A 21,448-nucleotide genomic window follows, 5' to 3' on the forward strand; every position below is an offset into this window, starting at 1 on the left:
GACGAGCCAATGCTTTTTCTCTGCTAATGCTTATGTACATGTACGTCAAAGGGCCAATATTTAGTTTTATCTACGTGAAAAACAGCACTTACAAGACATTACATCATACAATACATTGGCATGTCTGATAATGTATACGTTTAATGCATTTATACGCAAACCGTTGTATTGCTTACTCCTAGTACCGTGATAAAATGGGTTAAGGAATAAAACGTTGAGTCACACTATCGCTTACCCGAGTAAATATATCAATATATTAATACGTATCAGATGGAATGTTTCACTCTAGTATTAACAAGCTACCCATGCTTCTGTCACCATGTCATTGATCGTCTAATCTACAATCGTCACCAACAAGAATAGTGTGTGTCGTCTTAACGCGACTGTTCAACCCTGCACGAATGTCAACGTGTCGTGTATTCAAACCCTCTCATCCGTATAGAGAAGCACCCCGACCTGGGATTTTATCAAAGTTCCACAAGTAACACACACGTTTTACTGCCCATAATTTAACAACTCAAATTTAATCAGGACCACACAGTCCAATAGTGTTCTTAGTTAATACACATGACTAACAGGAATATCCTCTTCACAATGTTGAAATTATTGTTTATCAATATAAAGGCAATGGTCGTGACTTGGTTTTAATTGGCTACATCCACGATGACGATGTATATTTGAGTACAATTTATCAGCAGTTACTTCCTCATTAAATACCTTAATACTGAATTCTTAGACACACAGAGAAGACAAGAGGTTATAACACAAACACAGTTATTGTGAAATAAAACCCTTCAATATTCATTGTTTTTATTTATTATATATGTAAGTAGTCAATAAACATATTCAACTGAAAGTAGTTACATTGAAACAAAAGCAAATATGTTTCTTAAAATTATATGAATTTACGAAAAGTCGCAGTTAAAAAGCAAGTACTCTATCAAACGAGTAGAACAATCAATAGAATAGTATGTTTGATATTAATAAATGTTTGTAATACAGCCTGTTCCGGTTGAAAAACAACGTATTTTCTAATTATATTTTTGATGAGGTTAACACCTTGTTTATGGAATATTTATGTCACGGTTCTAGCTGTTCATTAGAGATTTTATCCCGAGTCTGAGTCTTTGATAGTCCTACATTAACGTATTTTAGTATACGGTATGGAACACACCTTCTACATTGAATTTATTATACTTATGTTCTAAATGAAGTGTCTGCTGGACCCTATTTTATGTATGGTTGTGCCTGTTTGCTCTATTCCGTCTTTGCGTATTGCAGAGTTATCTGCACTTGTGAGCAGGTATTGATTGTTACGTCACTTGTTTGTGAGAGTAACGTCATCAATTTTTGAGAAAACGACGTAATTTCCTCACACGAACCAATGACGTAACAATCAATACCTGCTCTCAAGAGAAGATAACTCTGCAAGACGGAATACTGATAATTGTATTTGTTCATACTACCTTCCGTGGACTCCGTTGTGATCACTCCAAATCTTTAACAATAGGCCAAGTGTTTTGTTTAGCGTGAACATAACCTTTCATTGTGTTGTTTGCATCAAGAGACTTCATCATTTGAGAGAGAAAAAAAACTTGTAATTTTGCTATTTCATGCATTCCTTCATTAATTATTCGTTATCCTCGATACGTGTGCTTTCAACGTACAGTATACAGTATGATTGTACCAGACTTCACACCAGTAATCAATGACAAGAAAGAGTCGAAGTATTTTCATTTTGTCGCTTGCATTTCGCAAAATTGCATCAATCGCCTTCTTGTAATGCGAGGCTACAACTCGAAGTAACGCAAAGCTGTGTATCCTTTTTTTTTGCCTCACAAATCAGGGCGCGCTAACTATGGTCCCTTCGTCGTTCTGTCTCCTCTAAAACTTACCAAACCGTGGCACGGAAGGTCATGGACATTAGAAGAAGCTGAATGGAACCAATAGTGGACAGTGCAATTAGTGTCGTCTGTATCGGAGAAAATCACTTCCACGATCATCTCCAAATATTATGTAAACTCTCTCTCTCTCTCTCTCTCTCTCTCTCTCTCTCTCTCTCTTTATGAATACTTCACTAAATTGAAAATATTAATTGAATTTAAATGTGTCATCTTGTAGAAGAAATTGAATTTTAATGTACCTTGTGACTGGATCTACACTTCATATCTTAATGTAATTGTTGTATACGACAGATCAATAGCAGTGTCATTGTGACAAAACTGTATGATATTGTTGACATTTGTACATTACTTGCAGTAAGGTGCTTTTTCCAGTAGTGCAAAAACGAGAACTGAAGACACTAGTCACATTATACACTTTATTGTATCAGGCAAAGTTGAAATGTAGTGTATATAAATTTATCACATAATGTACTGTGTTATTAAGTGAATATACCCATCTCATATTTGTTTGCGTATTAACCTATGTAATATGACCTATCAGCCCTGTGATTGGTTGTAAGTTTCAATTGTTTCAATTGTGACGTCACACCTAGGACAAGAACATGACATGTCTTCCGCACTGGAGTCAAAACGGCGGCTTTTTACATTTCAAAGTTGCATGAAAATTGTCGTTTTACACGAATACATGCCGCAAATCTTGATTATGTGATAAAAATGTTCTTACTTTCGTTTTCATTTCATATGGAATTTATAAAACTCGTCACGAATTTTTCATTTTAGCTCGCCAGAGGCTCGCTAAATTGAAATGTTCTCAGACTCCTTTTCTAATCTCCTATGAAATGGAAACTGATGTAAGATCCTATATATATATGTATACGATATTACTTGTTAGCTTACCTGTTGTTTTGTACAGGTCATGCACCTACTGTAACATTCCCTATACGTAATAATCAATATACAATGGAACTATGCCATAATTCAAAACTCGCATACGAAGTTATAGGTCTCCTCGCCCAACGTTAGTCAATGTCAAGATGACAAAAGTCTATAAATCTTCTTAATGGCTTACTGAGACAATTACATTTCTAAAAAAATACTTTAGAAAAAACGAATATCCTGTCCAAATGTCAACACATCTTTGTTTGCATACTGTCATTTTAAAAGCTGTCCTCAGATGTACAGATCAACTTAAATGAAACATTCATTTAAACAACTCCCATTCGCGTCCATGAAGTATTTCTTCCAAGACATGATATTCTTAAAGGACGTTTTTTTTCTAAATGTTACCAGTAAGGTAATCGTTCATTATTTCTTAATTGATACATTAAAAACAATTATAATATACATTTGTGTAAACAAAACCGTAATTCGAAGCCAAAAGCGATTTGGTTAACGCAAATATGCATATACAAATATTGACATGGAAGTATAAGGAGAAAAAAGTCAGGCGTTCTGGAAATGTAAAAGCCATCTCTTTCATTTCAGTCAAATCTGAGTTAGGTCACATGCTACTGAAATCACCACTATCCCTCAGTAACCCCACTTCCCTGACAGCAATGTGGATACGGTCGTTTATCGAGGAATATGGCCTGTTCTTATAAACATTAATAGTCTAACGATCTCTAGCTTGGACATTTTGAATTCCTCTTTAAGGATATCTTCCGTCAAATCTACGAACATCGGCCCATCAATGAGTTCTTCTTCAAACCTATTTGCATACCTCTGAAGTTTCAACTCCAGCATGCATTTTTTGATATCAGATACACTTTTGTGCTTTAGGGACTTTCGGATCGCTTCCGGATTTTCCGGCTTTTCCTTTCTCAAATCATCTACGTCCAGGTACGTGTATTCGCTGTCTAAAGGATCAGTATAGTAGGCACTCTGTTCATGCGGTTGTGGCCTATAGGGCTTGACTACAGCTACAGCCTTCTGAGTTGAATTGTCAGTTGGGATGGGTGGTAGAGCTCTGTTCTGAATCTTTTCCGGTTTATCATCTTGAACGCTGGTTTGTCTTGCTGGGAGTTTTGGTGGTGGTTTAATTTTCAGTTCTGGTATCAGGGTTGTCAAAACTTCCGGTACCATGTTTCCTGTTCCTGTTCCTTCCTCGGTGATCCTTGTCACGGCTTATCATAAAATAAATAATATAAATAGTGATTATGAGTATTAACAAAGAACACAGGCAGTTTACAATCAATATATCTTGAAACATTCCGTCAGGTACTTTCCCTGACATGTAACCGTATTGGCTTGCATCGGAAAAGTCCAAAAGATCAATTACAAAAGTTTGAAGTCCTCTAAGAACGTTATAGTTACACAACATGTAGGCAACACTTCGGATTTACCATCACCATCTCAGTGGTATACTAATGTACAGCTATGTAGGGAGTGATTTGTGATTCTGAGTTCGTAACAGATACTGTTACGGATACAGTTTAACGCTAGAGAACGTTTAAGACTATTTTCATATTGTAAAACACTTTTTCATAATCGCTTAGAGGTAACGGAATCATAAATTTCCTAGGAGATTTGGTTATTCGACCTCTTATTGGCCACACCATTAGGGCATAATACGTAGATTGTCAAAACAAGTATACTTTACCAGGGCCCAGTTGTTCAAAAGGTGGTTAGCTTAGTCACTGTTTAACGACATTTTTCAATCTTTAACAATTTCGTCACTATTCAAGGTAAAACCTCAAAATTTTGCATGTAAACTCACTTTACGAAACATTTGATATCTAGAAAGTTGTCACTAATTCAATGTTACTGATTACGCTAATCACCTTTTGAACAACTGGGTCCTGTTTTCTAACGGAATTCAACATTATGTTGGTTAAGACAGTATGACGATAGACTTCGATATCCAACTGGATAGGATTCATTCATAGTTATTAACAAATGAAGCTGTGATTCTATTAAAGTCAATATACTGAAGTTAATGTGAAAAAAAAGAAAAATACCTTGTATCTTTAAAGTTTAATGATTCAAGCTGTCATTACTTATATATATTCTATTGTATGCTACAGACAATAATGTGTACAATTGTTAACATATATACAAATGTGAACACTGAACAATATCATAAAATATATTATAGGATAATAATAGGAATGCATCCATTACATTCATTTTCTCCATACCTGGGTTCCCAGCATTAATGTCAAACGTCACGCCATTTTCTCGTAGGAACCTCTCCATTGTAACTAGATGTTTTTTAAAGGTTTCTTGTGACTTTCCGTGTATTCCTGTGATCTCGGCATACACGATACGGGGACTGAGGGCTGCCAATGTGACTCCGGGATTTATAATTCCTACCAGAAACACAAATAAAGGTTAGTGCGATCCGGAGGTGAACATATCTATCGGGCAGTACGACCACTTCCACAGACACAACTGCATTGCTACCTTTTTCTCTATATAGCCTTTTTTGTTCTTTCTACGTAAAGGGGAGGCAGTGAAACGTTCCCCTCGAACAGTTAGATGTGCAACAGAAACGTCAATTACGTTTTCCTGGATTTTCACATTTGCTGGTGCTAAAAGCGATTTTGAGACTAAGATCGGTAATCTTAAACGATTTTCATGCAGTTTTGTTGTACTTTCACATTAAATAAAATGGCAAAATGTAATTGTTATGTAAAAAGATATGTTGAAATCGGTTTACTTATATTCATTTATTTATATTTTTTTTGGTCTTAAAATTAGTGTTCAGAGATAGCAGATCAGTTGTAGCGACTAGGACTAAAATGGAAACTTTGTGGAAATGAATTGCATTTCTGTAAATTTGACAGAAGATTTCAGGATTTCGTGTTTTTCCGGAATTTTGGTTTTATAGATTTCTCTGTTTCCAAAACAATAATGACAGAGCGTATACCTATGAATACGATATTACTTTTCAAGCGACAATAACTTCAGTATGCATTTGTAAACTAAACAGTACAATTACGATGATTATAGATAATCTATGTCACAATAAAACCACCTTTTAAATAAAGTTAGATTAAGTGAATAATGAAAGTCCTAACGCTAATCTCGTACACGCATGATTGAGTTGAGAGAGATATATCGTAACTTAAGGAGGAAACAAAAACTACAAAAAATAAAGAAAAAATCAAATAGTGTTAACTACTAAGGAACCGTTTACCGAAGATGCAATAAATCCTGCTACGATGACGTGAAGGTTACATTTATACATATCGCAGTTTTAATGCTAGTGAAATTTCCACGGCCAATGTAAAGTATTTCGGGTTGATGGTATGAAACAAAGTGTTGATTGGCGACTAGGGTCATATTCCGTCTTTGCGTATTGCAGAGTTATCTTCTCTTGGGAGCAGTTATTGATTGTTACGTCACTTGTTTGTGAAAGTAACGTCATCAATTTTTGAGAAAACGACGTAATTTTCTCACACAAACAAATGACGTAACAATCAATACCTGCTCCCAAGAGAAGATAACTCTGCAATAAGCAAAGACGGAATAATGGGTTGTTAACTATTGTCATATCCAAGCTTCTGTTTTTATAGAGAAGTTTTTTAGTGTTTAGAATTGCTGGTATTGAAAGGCTAGGCGATGAGGTACGATACTATAATTCGTGAATTCGTAAGTTACCTATAAAACACAACACATCAACTAATGCGCTTCAGTGCCAGTATGCGAGGTAACCAATGAAACGAGGGACTATTTGCAGCCATTTTACTGCAGTATATACTCTAAAACATCCAATAACTACATACGTACAAATAGGTTCGGAAACATTATCACAAATATTGTTGACATATCAGATTATGTCCATGTTTTTAAAAATAATTTGGACATTATTAACTTGTAAGTCGATGCAAGAAATATGTTACAATAGCTTTGAATATAGAACAGCTATGGAACAGGATATATGCAACTAAACTGTTCAAGTGGTTTCGTAGATAAACCGGAATTCGGGCATAAGCCTGACTTCGAAAAATAAACTGGGGTTCCTTACTAAAACTGAAAATTTTACTCGCGGCTTGTTATTTAGAATTTATTGCACTTTGTTATACTTATATATTATGGCGTGACATTTGAGAAATGGAAAAATAAGATTGCTTAGGTAATGCTCATGTCTTTAGATGTGAGAGTTACAATGTTTGTATTTCGTACCCTTGTCAAGGCAATTTCCTGTAAAGAAATTTTCTTCGTATTCAGAAATTATTAACAGACTAGCGATTCTCTCTGTGTGGTCCAACATCTCGTTGATTTTGACGTATTTGCACCTGGGGGAAAACTTGACCATGACTGGGCACGTGTATTCTTTTAAAATGTCACTGAAGCTCATTGGCTCGGTACCTGCAAAATATAACATGCAATTTGCTATATCGGTAGGGAGTTAGTCACTCATCTTGGAAATATATATTTGCCGGTGGTTAAGAATACAAACAATATAATGTGTGTTGCAATGCATGGATATTTGCAAAAACTGGTACTAGTACGTACGCTAATTTCGGTATTATTGGAATAATATCTGTCCACATTTATGTTATTATATCTGAAGTGAAAAAGAATCGCTGTAGCAAAGATAATAATTGTTACTCTTTCACAACTCGCTTTGTAATGGGTATAACATCAAGAGAGTGTTAGGATTTTTTTTATCTCATTTTAAGTGACACTGAAATGATATTTCGCAAACAGATGCATTGATTGGAACTTACAGTTATTTCTGCTTTTTATCACGCAGAATGTGTATGGTGAGTCTACAGGGAAGGAAAGGTAGTTACACTTGAGTGGGTCTTGTTTGACACGTGTCTCCTTGACAACTACACGTCGCTGACGTGTATACGCCTGAATTCGGTACACCTACAAAGCACAGTAGCTGATAATGACAATTGGCCAATATTTGCAATATCATACTATATCCACTGCAATTTGCATCACACACATCAGCATAAAATGCTGCACAAATTAAATACAGAGAATATCAAACAGTATCACACTTTCACTTTAAAAAGTACAGAAATATCAATGGAAGAAAATATACTATCTACTGTCAAGATGATAAATATTAGAAATCTGTCGGGGTTTCAACGAACAAAATCATTTCAACATTTAATCGACATATATTTTTGCGTAACACGATCAACGTGTTCAATGCAATTGTCTGGTTAAGCCCAATACATGAAACTGTTGATGTTTTGATTAATACATTTAACCTAAAACGAAAAAGAACTGAAACAACGAGCTTTTTAAAAGGGGGTTAACAAAATGTACCTGCTCATCAGAGAAGTCATCAAATACAGTCTTTCCATAGTCACCCTCTGTGACGATAGCTAGCAACGGAAATCGGTCACGGTACTTTTTCAGAAGCTTTGGACCGTTGAGGCCATTGTTTTCGTCATATTCGTATGGAAATCGAGTTTTGACCTGAACAATAATAAATCATGTAATGAATTTAAAGTAACAGGCACACATATTTATCCCACAAACACTGTAGGTGTCCTCACTCATGACTCATTGGATAAACCTTCTAGGAGTTGATAAACATGTTTGATTACCTGCCAGTGGATAACACCCTGGACGTGATTTCATTGCTCAATCTTCTAATTATGACATTAAGTAACAATGCTTTGCGACGTCATCTGCAATTGTGACGTCATAGTTCATAACACTGTTTCCCCGATCATCAACAGGAATAAGGTATTCCTAAGAGAAACATAAGGTTTTTCTAGGTATGCTATTATATGGACGTTGTGGGAGAAAAAAGGCCCCTAAATTCGTGATGGTTGATAGCCATGTTTGTCTAACTCTTGTAAATTAATTGAACTAACTCGAGTTAGATAAACATGATAAACAACCACCTCTCGTTTGGGAACCTTTATATATTGTTTAGATTGAAAGAAAAATTACAAATATTCTGTTCAGAAAATAATGATTTGTGTTTGCTTTGAAAAGAGTTTGAGAGGTTTAGTAACGATAACCTTTTTGGACCTTTACAGATTACTTCAATCAAAATGTTTCATGAAACTTTGTCGATAAATACAACGGTGATAGTGATCAGAATGAGTGTGACGGTGCAATTTTATTTTTAGTAAAAGCGACGTTGATTTTTGCAAGTAGTGCAAGAATACATGTGAAATTTTATGAAACCCGATCAGGAAATAGTGACTCTGTAATAATGAGTTTAGATAAGACATCTGCAAACAAGCCAGTGAAGTGTCGTGAAATTCTCTCGAGTAATATGGCCGTTAGAATGATAACAGGGGGCTCTGCATAACTACGGAGAAACATTGCATCGTTGCGATGGGAAAAATAAAGATTACACCACAGTCAAACTTTACAAAACACAAACATTTCGTGATAAAGGCTTGATTAAAATGCTACATGTGTAAAACCCGTTTGCGATTTAAGTTAAATTGAGCAATGAGATTAACCAAACTTAATTGTGTAAGACGAGTGCAACTCTGACTTATACTTCATTAACGCTAAAAAGATCCTGAATTTTAGTTTGGCTTAAGGATGTTGGTTACAATTAATACAGCCCATGTACAATAATGACAAATCAAATTTAATTTTAGGCAGAACTTTGAAAAAACATTTAATACATTTACTAAACGACCAAAAAGCTATTTATATATGAAATAGAGATAACAAATACCAGAGTCAACAACTGAGAACAAAATACAGCAATAACAATAAAAGACAAAATATACCACAGCGTCAACACACAATGACAAATATACCACAACGTCAACACACAATGACAAATATACCACAGCGTCAACACACAATGATAAAATATACCACAACGTCAACACACTATGACAAATATACCACAACGTCAACACACAATGACAAATATACCACAGCGTCAACACACAATGACAAATATACCAAAACGTCAACACACAATGACAAATATACCACAGCGTCAACACACAATGACAAAATATACCATAGCGTCAACACTCAATGATAAAATATACCACAACGTCAACACACAATGACAAACTATACCACAACGTCAACACACAATGACAAATATACCACACCGTCAACACACAATGACAAATGTACCACAGCGTCAACACACAATGACGAAATATACCATAGCGTCAACACACATTGACAAATATACCACAACGTCAACACACATTGACAAACTATACCACAACGTGAACACACAATGACAAACTATACCACAGCGTCAACACACAATGACAAAATATACCATAGCGTCAACACACAATGACAAATATACCACAACGTCAACACACAATGACAAACTATACCACAGCGTCAACACACAATGACAAAATATACCATAGCGTCAACACACATTGACAAATATACCACAACGTCAACACACAATGACAAACTATACCACAACGTCAACACACAATGACAAATATACCACAACGTCAACACACAATGACAAAATATACCACAACGTCAACACACAATGACAAATATACCACAACGTCAACACACAATGACAAACTATACCACAGCGTCAACACACAATGACAAATATACCACAACGTCAACACACAATGACAAACTATACCACAGCGTCAACACACTATGACAAATAAACCACAGCATCAACACACAATGATCAGATAAACCACAGCATCAACACACAATTACAAAATTATATCACAGCGTCAGCACACAATGACAAACTATACCACATCATAAATACACCAGGACAAAATATTGAACAGCATCAACACACAGTGACAAAATATACCACAACGTCAACACACAATGACAAATATACCACAATGTCAACACACAATGACAAACTATACCACAGCGTCAACACACAATGACAAACTATACCACAGCATCAACACACAGGGCCAAACTATACCACATCAAAAAAACACCAGGACAAAATATTGAATAGCATCAACACACAGGGACAAACGATACCACATCATAAATACATCAGGACAAAATATTAAACAGCATCAACACACAATTGCAAAATTATATCACAGCGTCAGCACACAATGACAAACTATACCACATCATAAATACATCAGGACAAAATATTGAACAGCATCAACACACAGGGACAAACTATACCACATCATAAATACACAATGATCAAAATATTGAACAGCATCAACACACAGTGACCACAGCATCAATACAAAAGGACAAAATATACCACAACATATATATACAATGACAAAATAAACCACAGCATAAATACACAGTGACAAAATATACCACAACAACAACACCCAATGACAAATATACCACAACATCAATACAAAAGGACAAAATATACCACAGCATAAATACAAAAGGACAAAATATACCACAACATATATATACAATGACAAAATAAACCACAGCATAAATACAAAAGGTCAAAATATACCACAGCATAAATACAGAGTGACAAAATATGCCACAACATCAACACCCAATGACAACATTTACCACAGCATAAATAACAATGACAAAATATACCACAGCGTCAACACACAATCACAAAATCTACCAGTGCAAGCACACAAGGAAAATGATATACTTTAGTGCGAACTGCTATCACAGAAAGAATAACTAGTACCGAACTGACGTTTCACAAATAAAAAGAAATTATTAACCTTTATACTGTAACGGCATTAATGTACTAATGATTTCTGATTTCAATCACAAATTTTGAACAATATTGCCATTCCGAAGAGAAAGATCACTAAATGATTATATTAAAGCAAGGCATACAATTATTTTGGAAACACTTCCTTGTAGTATTATCTACTACATACATACATTACCTCATAGTCCATCATGGAATCCCGGATAACCTGAAAAAGATAACAATGTCAAAATATGTAATGTATATCAATTTCAAATGGATATTCAGGACTATTTACCCGTTAGCTATAATTGAAGGTGGACCTAACTGCCGTACCTCAACTAAAAAGTATTCCAGTTTATTTCCCAATTAAACAAAGAAACATAATATAATGGAGATCATGTACGACTCAGCGTGCTAACATCTGGGCCAACAAAATTGATAACAATTAAATACGTTCCATATTTTCACGACTCTTATCACTGATGGAAAAATTGCCTCAAACGTGCATATTATTTAGCACTATACATAGCGGTACACTTTGCTTGCATGTGTATCAAAGGAAGATGGGAGATCAGAGAATTAAGATATTTGTTGTTTCCTATCAGCTTATTCCATAGGGATTGGTAATAAATATTCAATATATTGTTTGTGATAGATCATTTCAACATACTCCTTTCAAAATGCAAACCATGTTAGTTTGATTTCCGCTAATGTTCAATATCTTTTTGGTAAAACTTACATGCATTTTATTTTTAATGTTTTAAGAGATATGTTTTATATTAACCGTATGATATGTATTTTTTATACTGTATTATATGTACTATATTAACTGTATGATATATATTATATTAACTGTATAATATGTATTATATTAACTGTATTTTATGTATTATATTAACTGTATGATATGTATTATATCAACTGTATGATATGTATTATATCAACTGTGTTATATGTATTATATCAACTGTATGATATGTATTATATTAACTGTATGATATGTATTATATTAACTGTATTATATGTATTATATTAACTGTATGATATGTATTATATCAACTGTATGTTATGTATTATCTCAACTGTATGGTATGTATTATATTAACTGTATGATATGTATTATATCAACTGTATAATATGTATTATATTAACTATTTCATATGTATTATATTAACTATTTTATATGTATTATATCAACTGTATGTTATGTATTATATTAACTGTATGTTATATATTATATTAACTGTATGATATGTATTATATTAACTGTATGATATGTATTATATTAACTGTATTATATTATTATATTAACTGTATGATATACATTATCTTAACTGTATGATATAATGACACAATCGAAACTTGACGAGCCATATATTGGTGATAATCCTAGGAAGAATATTTTACAAATTAATGTGTTTTTAAAGAAGAAAAACCGTAACGCATGGGAACCCATCTTAAGAGACAGCATCAAATTGTCACATTGTACTTTAACTTCACAACATTCATCTGAATTAATACTTATCACTCATATATATATATATAAGTTTTTATAAGTTTTGAATTATGTAAGAAATGAGGAGTCATCAACGCCTGAGTATTCCTGAAGTGTGTCATATATACACTACAACGTTGTGCTATGTTAAACAATTAATGATTGGTGCGCTGCATGCAGGATACAAGAGACATGAAACGGAAAGCAATAATGATAGTATATGCTTAAGTGAAATCTAGTTAAAGTTTGATTTAATGGGCGAATCTGGTCGAGTGTTTATATATTATGCAACCTTCCCAAAAGATGGCCGAGTTTCAATGACCAAATCAGTCACAGCATGGACACTCAGTGAAAGCGTTGTGACGCCTGGCAACACAACTCCAATACCTCATGTGAAGTACAAACGGTACCGGATGGGTGACACAGTGTGTGTGCTGTAACGTTTAATGGGGGAAAAAGAGGTCCCAAGTATGGTCCCATCGCAAAACAGAACTCCTTATATACAGAGAATTAACAAGGCAGGAAGCAAGCAACTAGTATTTAGTGTCTGATAAAGCATGCAGCCCCTGCAGAACTATACTGCTAGTTGTATTTATAGTATTCATTGAATGCATTTCTAACCTTAGATTGACGTTTGTCTAGCTGAACATCATGTCAATAACAGTGTAAACAGTATAGTCATAAAATATTGGTGACCTCAACTTTATCTGCATGAATCATCAGTTTATAATATAATATATAATAATATAATAGTACTTGACGCAGGCATATGCCTATATATCCAGATCAGGTGTATCGTCAGACTCTAAGCTGACACCCCGACAGTTAATATTTCATTATTATCAATTTCATGGTTATGATAGCATTCTGGTTTTCCCCAGTGCTTATCCAGTCGGGCTTCAAACGTTTTTAGTGTTAGTGATGTGACGACGTGGTTTGGCAGTGGGTTCCAATGGTTGACTACTCTTTTTTCAATGGCATACTTTTTTAAGTTTAATTTACACACTCCTTTTCCAAGTGGAAGGCTATGACTTCATGTTCGTTTGTTATCGTTTATATTTAAAAACCCTTCCGTTACAGAAGTGTCATAGCATCCGTGTGACAATTTGTAAACTTGTACCATATCCCCTCGTAATCTTCTGTGTTTTTACGTTGGTAATGTTAGTACCTTTAAACTGGCTTGATAACTTAGTTCTTTCATTCCTGGTATTTGTTTTGTTGCTCTCCTCTGCACATTTTCAATTTCGTTAATGTCCTATTGAACGTATGGATTCCAAATGCAAGCTCCGTATTCCAGATGTGGTCTCACGATCGCTTTATACAAGAGACAAAAAAATGTTGCATCTAAATATGTATATGTTCTTCTTATTGTCCCCATTATCCTATTTACCTTGTTGACCGATTCATGTATATGATCAGTAAATTTAAGTTTGTTGTTTGTAATTACTCCGAGATCATTTTCTTTGTTAATGTTTTCTAGTATCACATTGATTCTCCCTTCATCGGTGTCTTTATACAAGTATAGCGGCGTGGTATTGATATTTTTTCCTAGGGTAAGTACTTTGCATTTGTCCGGATGGAATTTCAGTAGCCATGTATCTGACCATTTTCGGAGCTCGTCCAGGTTTTCCTGTAGGTTGATATTTTCGCTGTGATTATACATTTTAATGTCATCCGCGAATAAAAATGTTGATGATTTTATCAGTTCTGGTAGGTTATTGATGGTCAATGAACAATGATGACCCGAGGACACTGCCCTGAGGGATTACACTGGTTTATTCCATCCATTTTGATGCTTTGCCATTTACTGATACCCTTTGTTTCCTATTTGATATAAAACATTTCACCCAATTTATAATTTCAGGTGAAAGTCCGTATGAATGTAATTTAGCTATTATGCGCTTATGTGGTACAGTATCAAATGCCTTCATGAAATCTAGATACACAGTTTGGATTGATCCTCCTTGGTCGAGTTTTTTCGTCCAGTTATCAATGACCTTTAGTAGTTGTAGTATCGTCGATCTTGCTTTGACAAGCCCGTATTGGTGCGTATTTAATAAATCATTTTCTCCAAGTGGTCCATTATTCTTGTTCTTATAATTTTCTCCATGATTTTACATATCATACTGGTGAGACTTACTGGTCTATAGTTCCCTGGCGTTTTCTTCTCCCCATTTTTTTGAATTGCTGTTATCTGCCCCTCCTTCCAGGTGACCGAAAGTTCTCCATTTTCGTGTGACTTTTTGAAAATTTCACATGAAGGTGTTTTAATTATTTCCACTGATTCCATTAAAACTTTAGGGTGAATGTTGTCTGGTTCCGGCGTTTTTTGACGGGTTTAAGGTTTTCAGTTCATTTAGCACTTCCTTCTTTGTTATTTTAGTAACTCTAAATGGACTTCGTATGGTGTAATTATTTAGAACAGGTATATCATTTTGCGGTTCGACTGTAAATACGCTTGAGAAGAAATCCGCTGATACGTTTGCTTTTTCCAGGTCAGTCTGGGCTATTTCGGTTGTTTCTCCTTTCTTAACATTTAGTTCCGATATTCCGGTGTTTGTTTATGGAACTTAAGGTAACTTGTAAGCATATTAAATGAGCACTGACTATTTCTGATCAAATAAAATCACTTAAATAAGTACTGTAGACAATATATAAAATAAGAGCTATTGACCACGTTTAAGATCCGACTAACATTGAAAAATAGACGAAACGTGTCGTAGGAATCGAAAGTTTACTTTAGTAAAAGGGTTTAGTTGTGTCCTGGGAACAACAGTAAGATCTACATCGACATCAAAATAAATAACAGTAAGAGATACCTCGACATTCAAATAAATATCAGAAAGATATACCTCGACATACAAATAAATATCAGTAAGATATACCTCGACATACAATAAATATCAGTAAGATATACCTCGACATACAAATAAATTACAGTTAGATATACCTTGACAAACAAATAAATATCAGTTAGATATACCTTGACATACAAATAAATATCAGTTAGATATACCTTGACATAGAAATAAAAACAGTAAGATATACCTTGACATAGAAATAAATATCGGTAAGATATACCTCGACATACCAATAAATAACAGTTAGATATACCTTGACATAGAAATAAAATCAGTAAAATATACCTCGACATTCAAATAAATATCAGAAAGATATATCAAAACATACAAAAAAATAGCAATAAGATAAACATCGACATAATAATTAATATCAATAAGAAATACCTAGATTTACAGATAGAAAACAATTAGATTATCTCGATTTACAGATAGAAAATAGTAGGATTATCTCGACATATAAACAAAAAAACCAGTAAGATATACCTTGACAAACAAATTAATATCAGTAAGATATACCTCGACATACAAATAAATATCAGTAAGATATACCTTGACATAAAATTAAATAGCAATAAGATATACATCTTCTCACAGATAGAAAACAGTAAGATTATCTTAACATTCAAATAAAAAACATTAGTATATACCTCGTCATACAAATAAATATCAGTAAGATATACCTCGACATACAAATAAATAGCAGTAAGCTTATCTCGACATACAAATACACAACAGTAAGTTATGTCTCGACATTCAAATAAATATCAGTGAGATATACCCTGACATACAAATAAATGTCAGGAAGATGTACCTCGACACACAAATAAATAGCAGTAAGATATACCCTGACATACAAATAAATAGCAGTAAGATATACCCTGCCATACAAATAAATATCAGTAAAATATACCTTGACATAGAGATAAATATCAGTAAGATATACCCTGCCATACAAATAAATATCAGTGAAATATACCCTGCCAAACAAATAAATATCAGTGAGATATACCCTGACATACAAATAAATGTCAGGAAGATGTACCTCGACACACAAATAAATAGCAGTAAGATATACCCTGACATACAAATAAATAGCAGTAAGATATACCCTGACATACAAATAAATGTCAGGAAGATATACCTTGACATACAAATAAATATCAGGAAGATATGCCCTGCCATACAAATAAATATCAGGAAAATATACCTTGACATAGAGATAAATATCAGTAAGATATCCCCTGCCATACAAATAAATATCAGGAAGATATACCCTGCCATACAAATAATTAGCAGGAAGATATACCCTGACATACAAATAAATAGCAGTAGCATATAACGCGACATACAAATAAATAGCATTATCATATAACGCGACATACAAATACACATTAGATATGCCTCGACATATAAATATTAGTACTGATGAGACTAACTTACCTGATAATTATGTATCTCTCAGCTTACAACTCCAACAACAGATTCAAACATTTGTTAAGACACCACCATTTCAGGACATATGTCCTAGATATCTCCGTTAAGAATCCCAGTTCTCCTTATTGCCCTATCAATAACAACCAGGAAGTCAGACCACCAATAAACACATGCACTGGTAAGTGTTCTTTTCCTCTGGTTAGTTTGCTAGTAAGGTTACATATTATATGTTACTGTTATTTCTATCTGTGTATGGTAATATCCATTGTAACTTAGTTGTATCGCAGTAGTCCAGTCACTCACTCTTAAGACTTGTAGTCCGGTATATAAGCAATGGCTACCTTTTGTAATATACCTGTACAATTATAACACAACATGATATCGTATGCGTGTAACTCTGTTACAGTGGCCAGCTACACGTTTTACTCGTATACCTGATGAGTTGGGGATTGAGTTTCAAAACAGCCAAGCAAGCATAACCAAACACCGTGTACACGATAGGAACGAAATTTATAATGCAGTGCACCTATACAGCATACACATGCACTGACGAAATAGGACAAATTACAATATCAATACGCAAGATATAAACGAAATATATTATGCAATACACCTATACAGCTAACACATGCACTAACGAAATAGGACAAATTACAATATCAATACACAAGATATAAACCACGAAAGAAGACACGTTTACAATACATAAAAGAATTGTTAAAAAGAACATGAGATTTCGTTTCATTTTAACAGAGAGTTTGATAAAAAAAAATCGTGGCGAAGAGACATGAATTTGAAGATATCGATTTCCGAATTGGCCAATCAGAACGTTACTTTCCATTTACTGCATTCAGAACCGCAGACTTTGTGTTCAGTTGTATATGAAACGACGGTAAAACAAGTGGCGTTTTACATACGCTATGGTATTAACTAAACTTCCACTGGTGTACATTTTAAAACAATTCGTTTTATGTAATAGCTGGAACCAGTTGAACTGTATTGGGTAACTAGTTCAAAAATTGCAGACAGCCTTGTCGTAAATGTTGCGTCGTTAGATAACGCTACTTATTCCCGACTGTTTTATAGAGTAACATTTTCCTTGTTGTTAACGAGATGTAGGTACAATGTACTTAAAAAAATAGAACATTGAATTTTCCCCGCTGAATACGCGAAGACGTTTCAGTCGTATGACAGAATATACTTATATCATTTACTCGTGAAGAATACCGGTATCCTGCAATGAAATTGAATACGTTTTCAACGATAAGCCATTTATCCCCTACACTGGTCAGTCGCCAATACAGCATTCATATAAATAATGCAAAGTTGTGACTTATAATGTGTGGAACCAGTTTGTTAGAAACTCTGTACAAAGTCCAAAGTTAAGCTTACTAGTAATACATCAGTGTTACAGGAAATTCCTCTCGTTCTTGCGTTTTGCTTCCGGTCCTATTCTATACGGTATTATTGTTAAGGCTGTCATTGCCATACGGAGTTCCAGGAGAGCACACTGCCATCAATGGCAAGGTGGCTAATGCGTTTGTTGACGGACGCTGTTTCACCACTTTAGCCTATAATAAGACTTAAACGTTCACATTGCATTATACAGTATTTGAGTACCAAAAAAACGCTTAAATCTCTTCAGGAAATAACCAGTATTAGTAAAGTTGTGATGATGTAAAAATCGGCTGGTTGAATATTGGCTGTTGAAGGGGTATGTTCGGATCGTTATTTCAATAGCACGTGATAGATGGAGCTTTATTTGAGTGATTGATCTTAAAATTGTAGGAATACACTTAATGATGATTTTGAAATCTATTAGTTTGGCTTTTTGCAGTTGTTGGGTGTGTATGTTTGTACAAAATTTGTATGTATTTAAAAACATCGACGAAACATATGAAAATTAATACTTGAATTGCGTATCTGTATGTTGTTTTACGTTTATTTTATTTTTCGTACATTTCTGTTTTCTCAGTATGCCATGTTAAGTTGTGGGAAGAATCTGGTTCAAGTCATCGTCAATGTTTGTCTTTCCGTACAAAACACTGATAACAATTTTTTTTAAATTGAATTCCCACTCCAAGATACTGTCTGTAGTAACTATATCTACATACATGTCATTGATATGCTTATCTGTTACTACAGCTCAAAGTAAGCAAATACAGAACTTATATCGTCATTTTAGCAATATAGTTCATAATTGTTGTAACCGTTTTTATTGCAGTGAACAATTAAGAGGAATTATGAGAAGTTCTTTTTACACAACCAATAAAGTTTTCTATGTGACGTTTCGATGACTAGTACGATATGTACACTGTTACCTTCATCAGACAAATGACCAGTGAAGTGTATGCACATCTATGACCAAGTGTTAACAAAGCGTAGCTGAATTGAGTCATTTCGGAACAGACACATGTATAACAACTATTGTACATACGTTTCCAGCGTAGCCGAAATCGACATCGATAGTATGGACAACTCGTACACATTTTACACCTTTGTCTGCATACGCTTCATTGGTCATTTGTCTGATGAAGGTGACAGTGTACATATCGTACTAGTCATCGAAACGTCACATAGACAATTTTATTGGTTTTGTAAAAAGAACTTCTCATAATCCATGCTTACCAACCTGAAGAAAATATTTAGAAATTAAGAGGAATGTGTAAGCGAGTGATTCATACTCGGGTAAGGTTTCGAGGAGATTCATATCACGACTGTTCATTCCACAGATAACTACAATTGATATTACAACAGCATCGCCTCAATTGTTAATTCATCAAATCGCAAATAGAGCCCACACGCACAGTTCTCAAAATAAAGTACACGCAAAAATATCGTGATTTACAATGCAGGCATGCTGTTAGCAACCCACAGTGGCCCCCTTTCAACATTTGTACTTGTAGATAGTACCGTTCCTGTCGTTCGGCCGCATAGAAAGTGGATACTTGCCTCCACCAACTGTTATAAGGCGAAAATGAAACATTGCAAATAAACTAAGTGTGAAATAAAGTAGCAATTGATAAATTCAGATTTAAAAGAGCAACAATACGACGAGCACCCTCTTTAGATACCCTGGTCGCTATTGCTCTTATTCTTTATAGTGTCTTTTTTTCTATTCGTATCTAGTATTTCATATTGGCCTTTTGGCAGGTATACATGTTTCGCTGTTTGGAAGAAAAATCATCAAAAGATCATTTTAAAATGCCTTCTAGTTATATTATTTAACCATTATGTCATCTACTGTAACGTGCGCGGTAAAAATAAATTACACGTTTCATAGCAAAGTTTATTAAGACAACCAACAAGGTCTGAAGAAATGAACGAGTTATTTCCAATCGAACGTATTTGGGTCAGGTGCGACAAATGGAAGAGACCGTAGAGAGGAAGATGATATTTGAAGACTTCACATAAGCCATTCCTGCATGACGCAGTTATACATTTTAGAAATTAAGATCAACAGTATTGCCAAGCTTGCGATTAATTGTTACAGTCAAATACTTGATTCATTAAACGTTTGTTTGATGCCGTTGCTGAAGTTGGTAATGTATATTTAAATTCAATTGCCGTTTGCTAACGAAGTTTAAGTTTGATGTGTTTCCTTCTGTGATCATCTGTTGCTACACTACAATTATTTGAATTATCGATTGGCCTTCAACTAATGCAAAACATGCTGGTAATATGTATAAGTATTATTTTTAGAAATAATCAACATAAATATATGTGCGTATGCTGACGGACTATATAACGAGGATGATATAATATTGTAATGACATTCTTTTTCGCGTCTACCCCAGTGTCCATACGCCTTTCATTAGCAAGGTGACCTAGATACTCGAATTGCCTAAATAAAGCTGATCTGTTGCATGTTGTAATGTGATGTATGATGCCTCACGGCATGTTTAGCGAAACATTCTCATTGTGAGCCTGAAAGGTATTTAGTAGATCTAGATATTTTTTGTCCGCATGCAAATCTGAAAATATTTATAAAATTAAATGAGGGAATCCTCGAACACAAATGAAACCAGTCCAAAGACTAGCTTGTTTACCGGTACATTTGCGTGGAGGTTTTTGGAAGAGCGTTGGTCTGATAAAAATTATACACGCACGAGCTTGGTCTATTGTCCTATACTATATAGAGAATAATACATGCCTTTTTCCATATCACACCCAGCATCAACCCGCGACTGCAATATCA

The 21,448-nt window shown here is 34.4% G+C and overlaps 1 protein-coding gene across 1 annotated transcript; it reads right to left on the reverse strand.

The window, feature by feature from the left end:
* Nucleotides 1-2,635: 2,635 nt before the first annotated feature.
* LOC110454881 lies at nucleotides 2,636-17,823 on the reverse strand. Its single transcript, XM_021504640.1, has 7 exons — nucleotides 17,257-17,823; nucleotides 11,657-11,686; nucleotides 8,136-8,288; nucleotides 7,580-7,724; nucleotides 7,032-7,217; nucleotides 5,042-5,212; nucleotides 2,636-4,027 (listed from the first exon to the last, which is right to left on the reverse strand). The coding sequence occupies exons 2-7, from the start codon at nucleotides 11,669-11,671 to the stop codon at nucleotides 3,477-3,479; spliced, it is 1,221 nt and encodes a 406-aa protein (XP_021360315.1). The 5' UTR covers nucleotides 11,672-11,686; nucleotides 17,257-17,823; the 3' UTR covers nucleotides 2,636-3,476.
* Nucleotides 17,824-21,448: the final 3,625 nt, after the last annotated feature.

Source organism: Mizuhopecten yessoensis, unplaced genomic scaffold, assembly GCF_002113885.1.
Source record: "Mizuhopecten yessoensis strain PY_sf001 unplaced genomic scaffold, ASM211388v2 scaffold8079, whole genome shotgun sequence".
NCBI classification, from domain to species: Eukaryota; Metazoa; Mollusca; class Bivalvia; order Pectinida; family Pectinidae; genus Mizuhopecten; species Mizuhopecten yessoensis.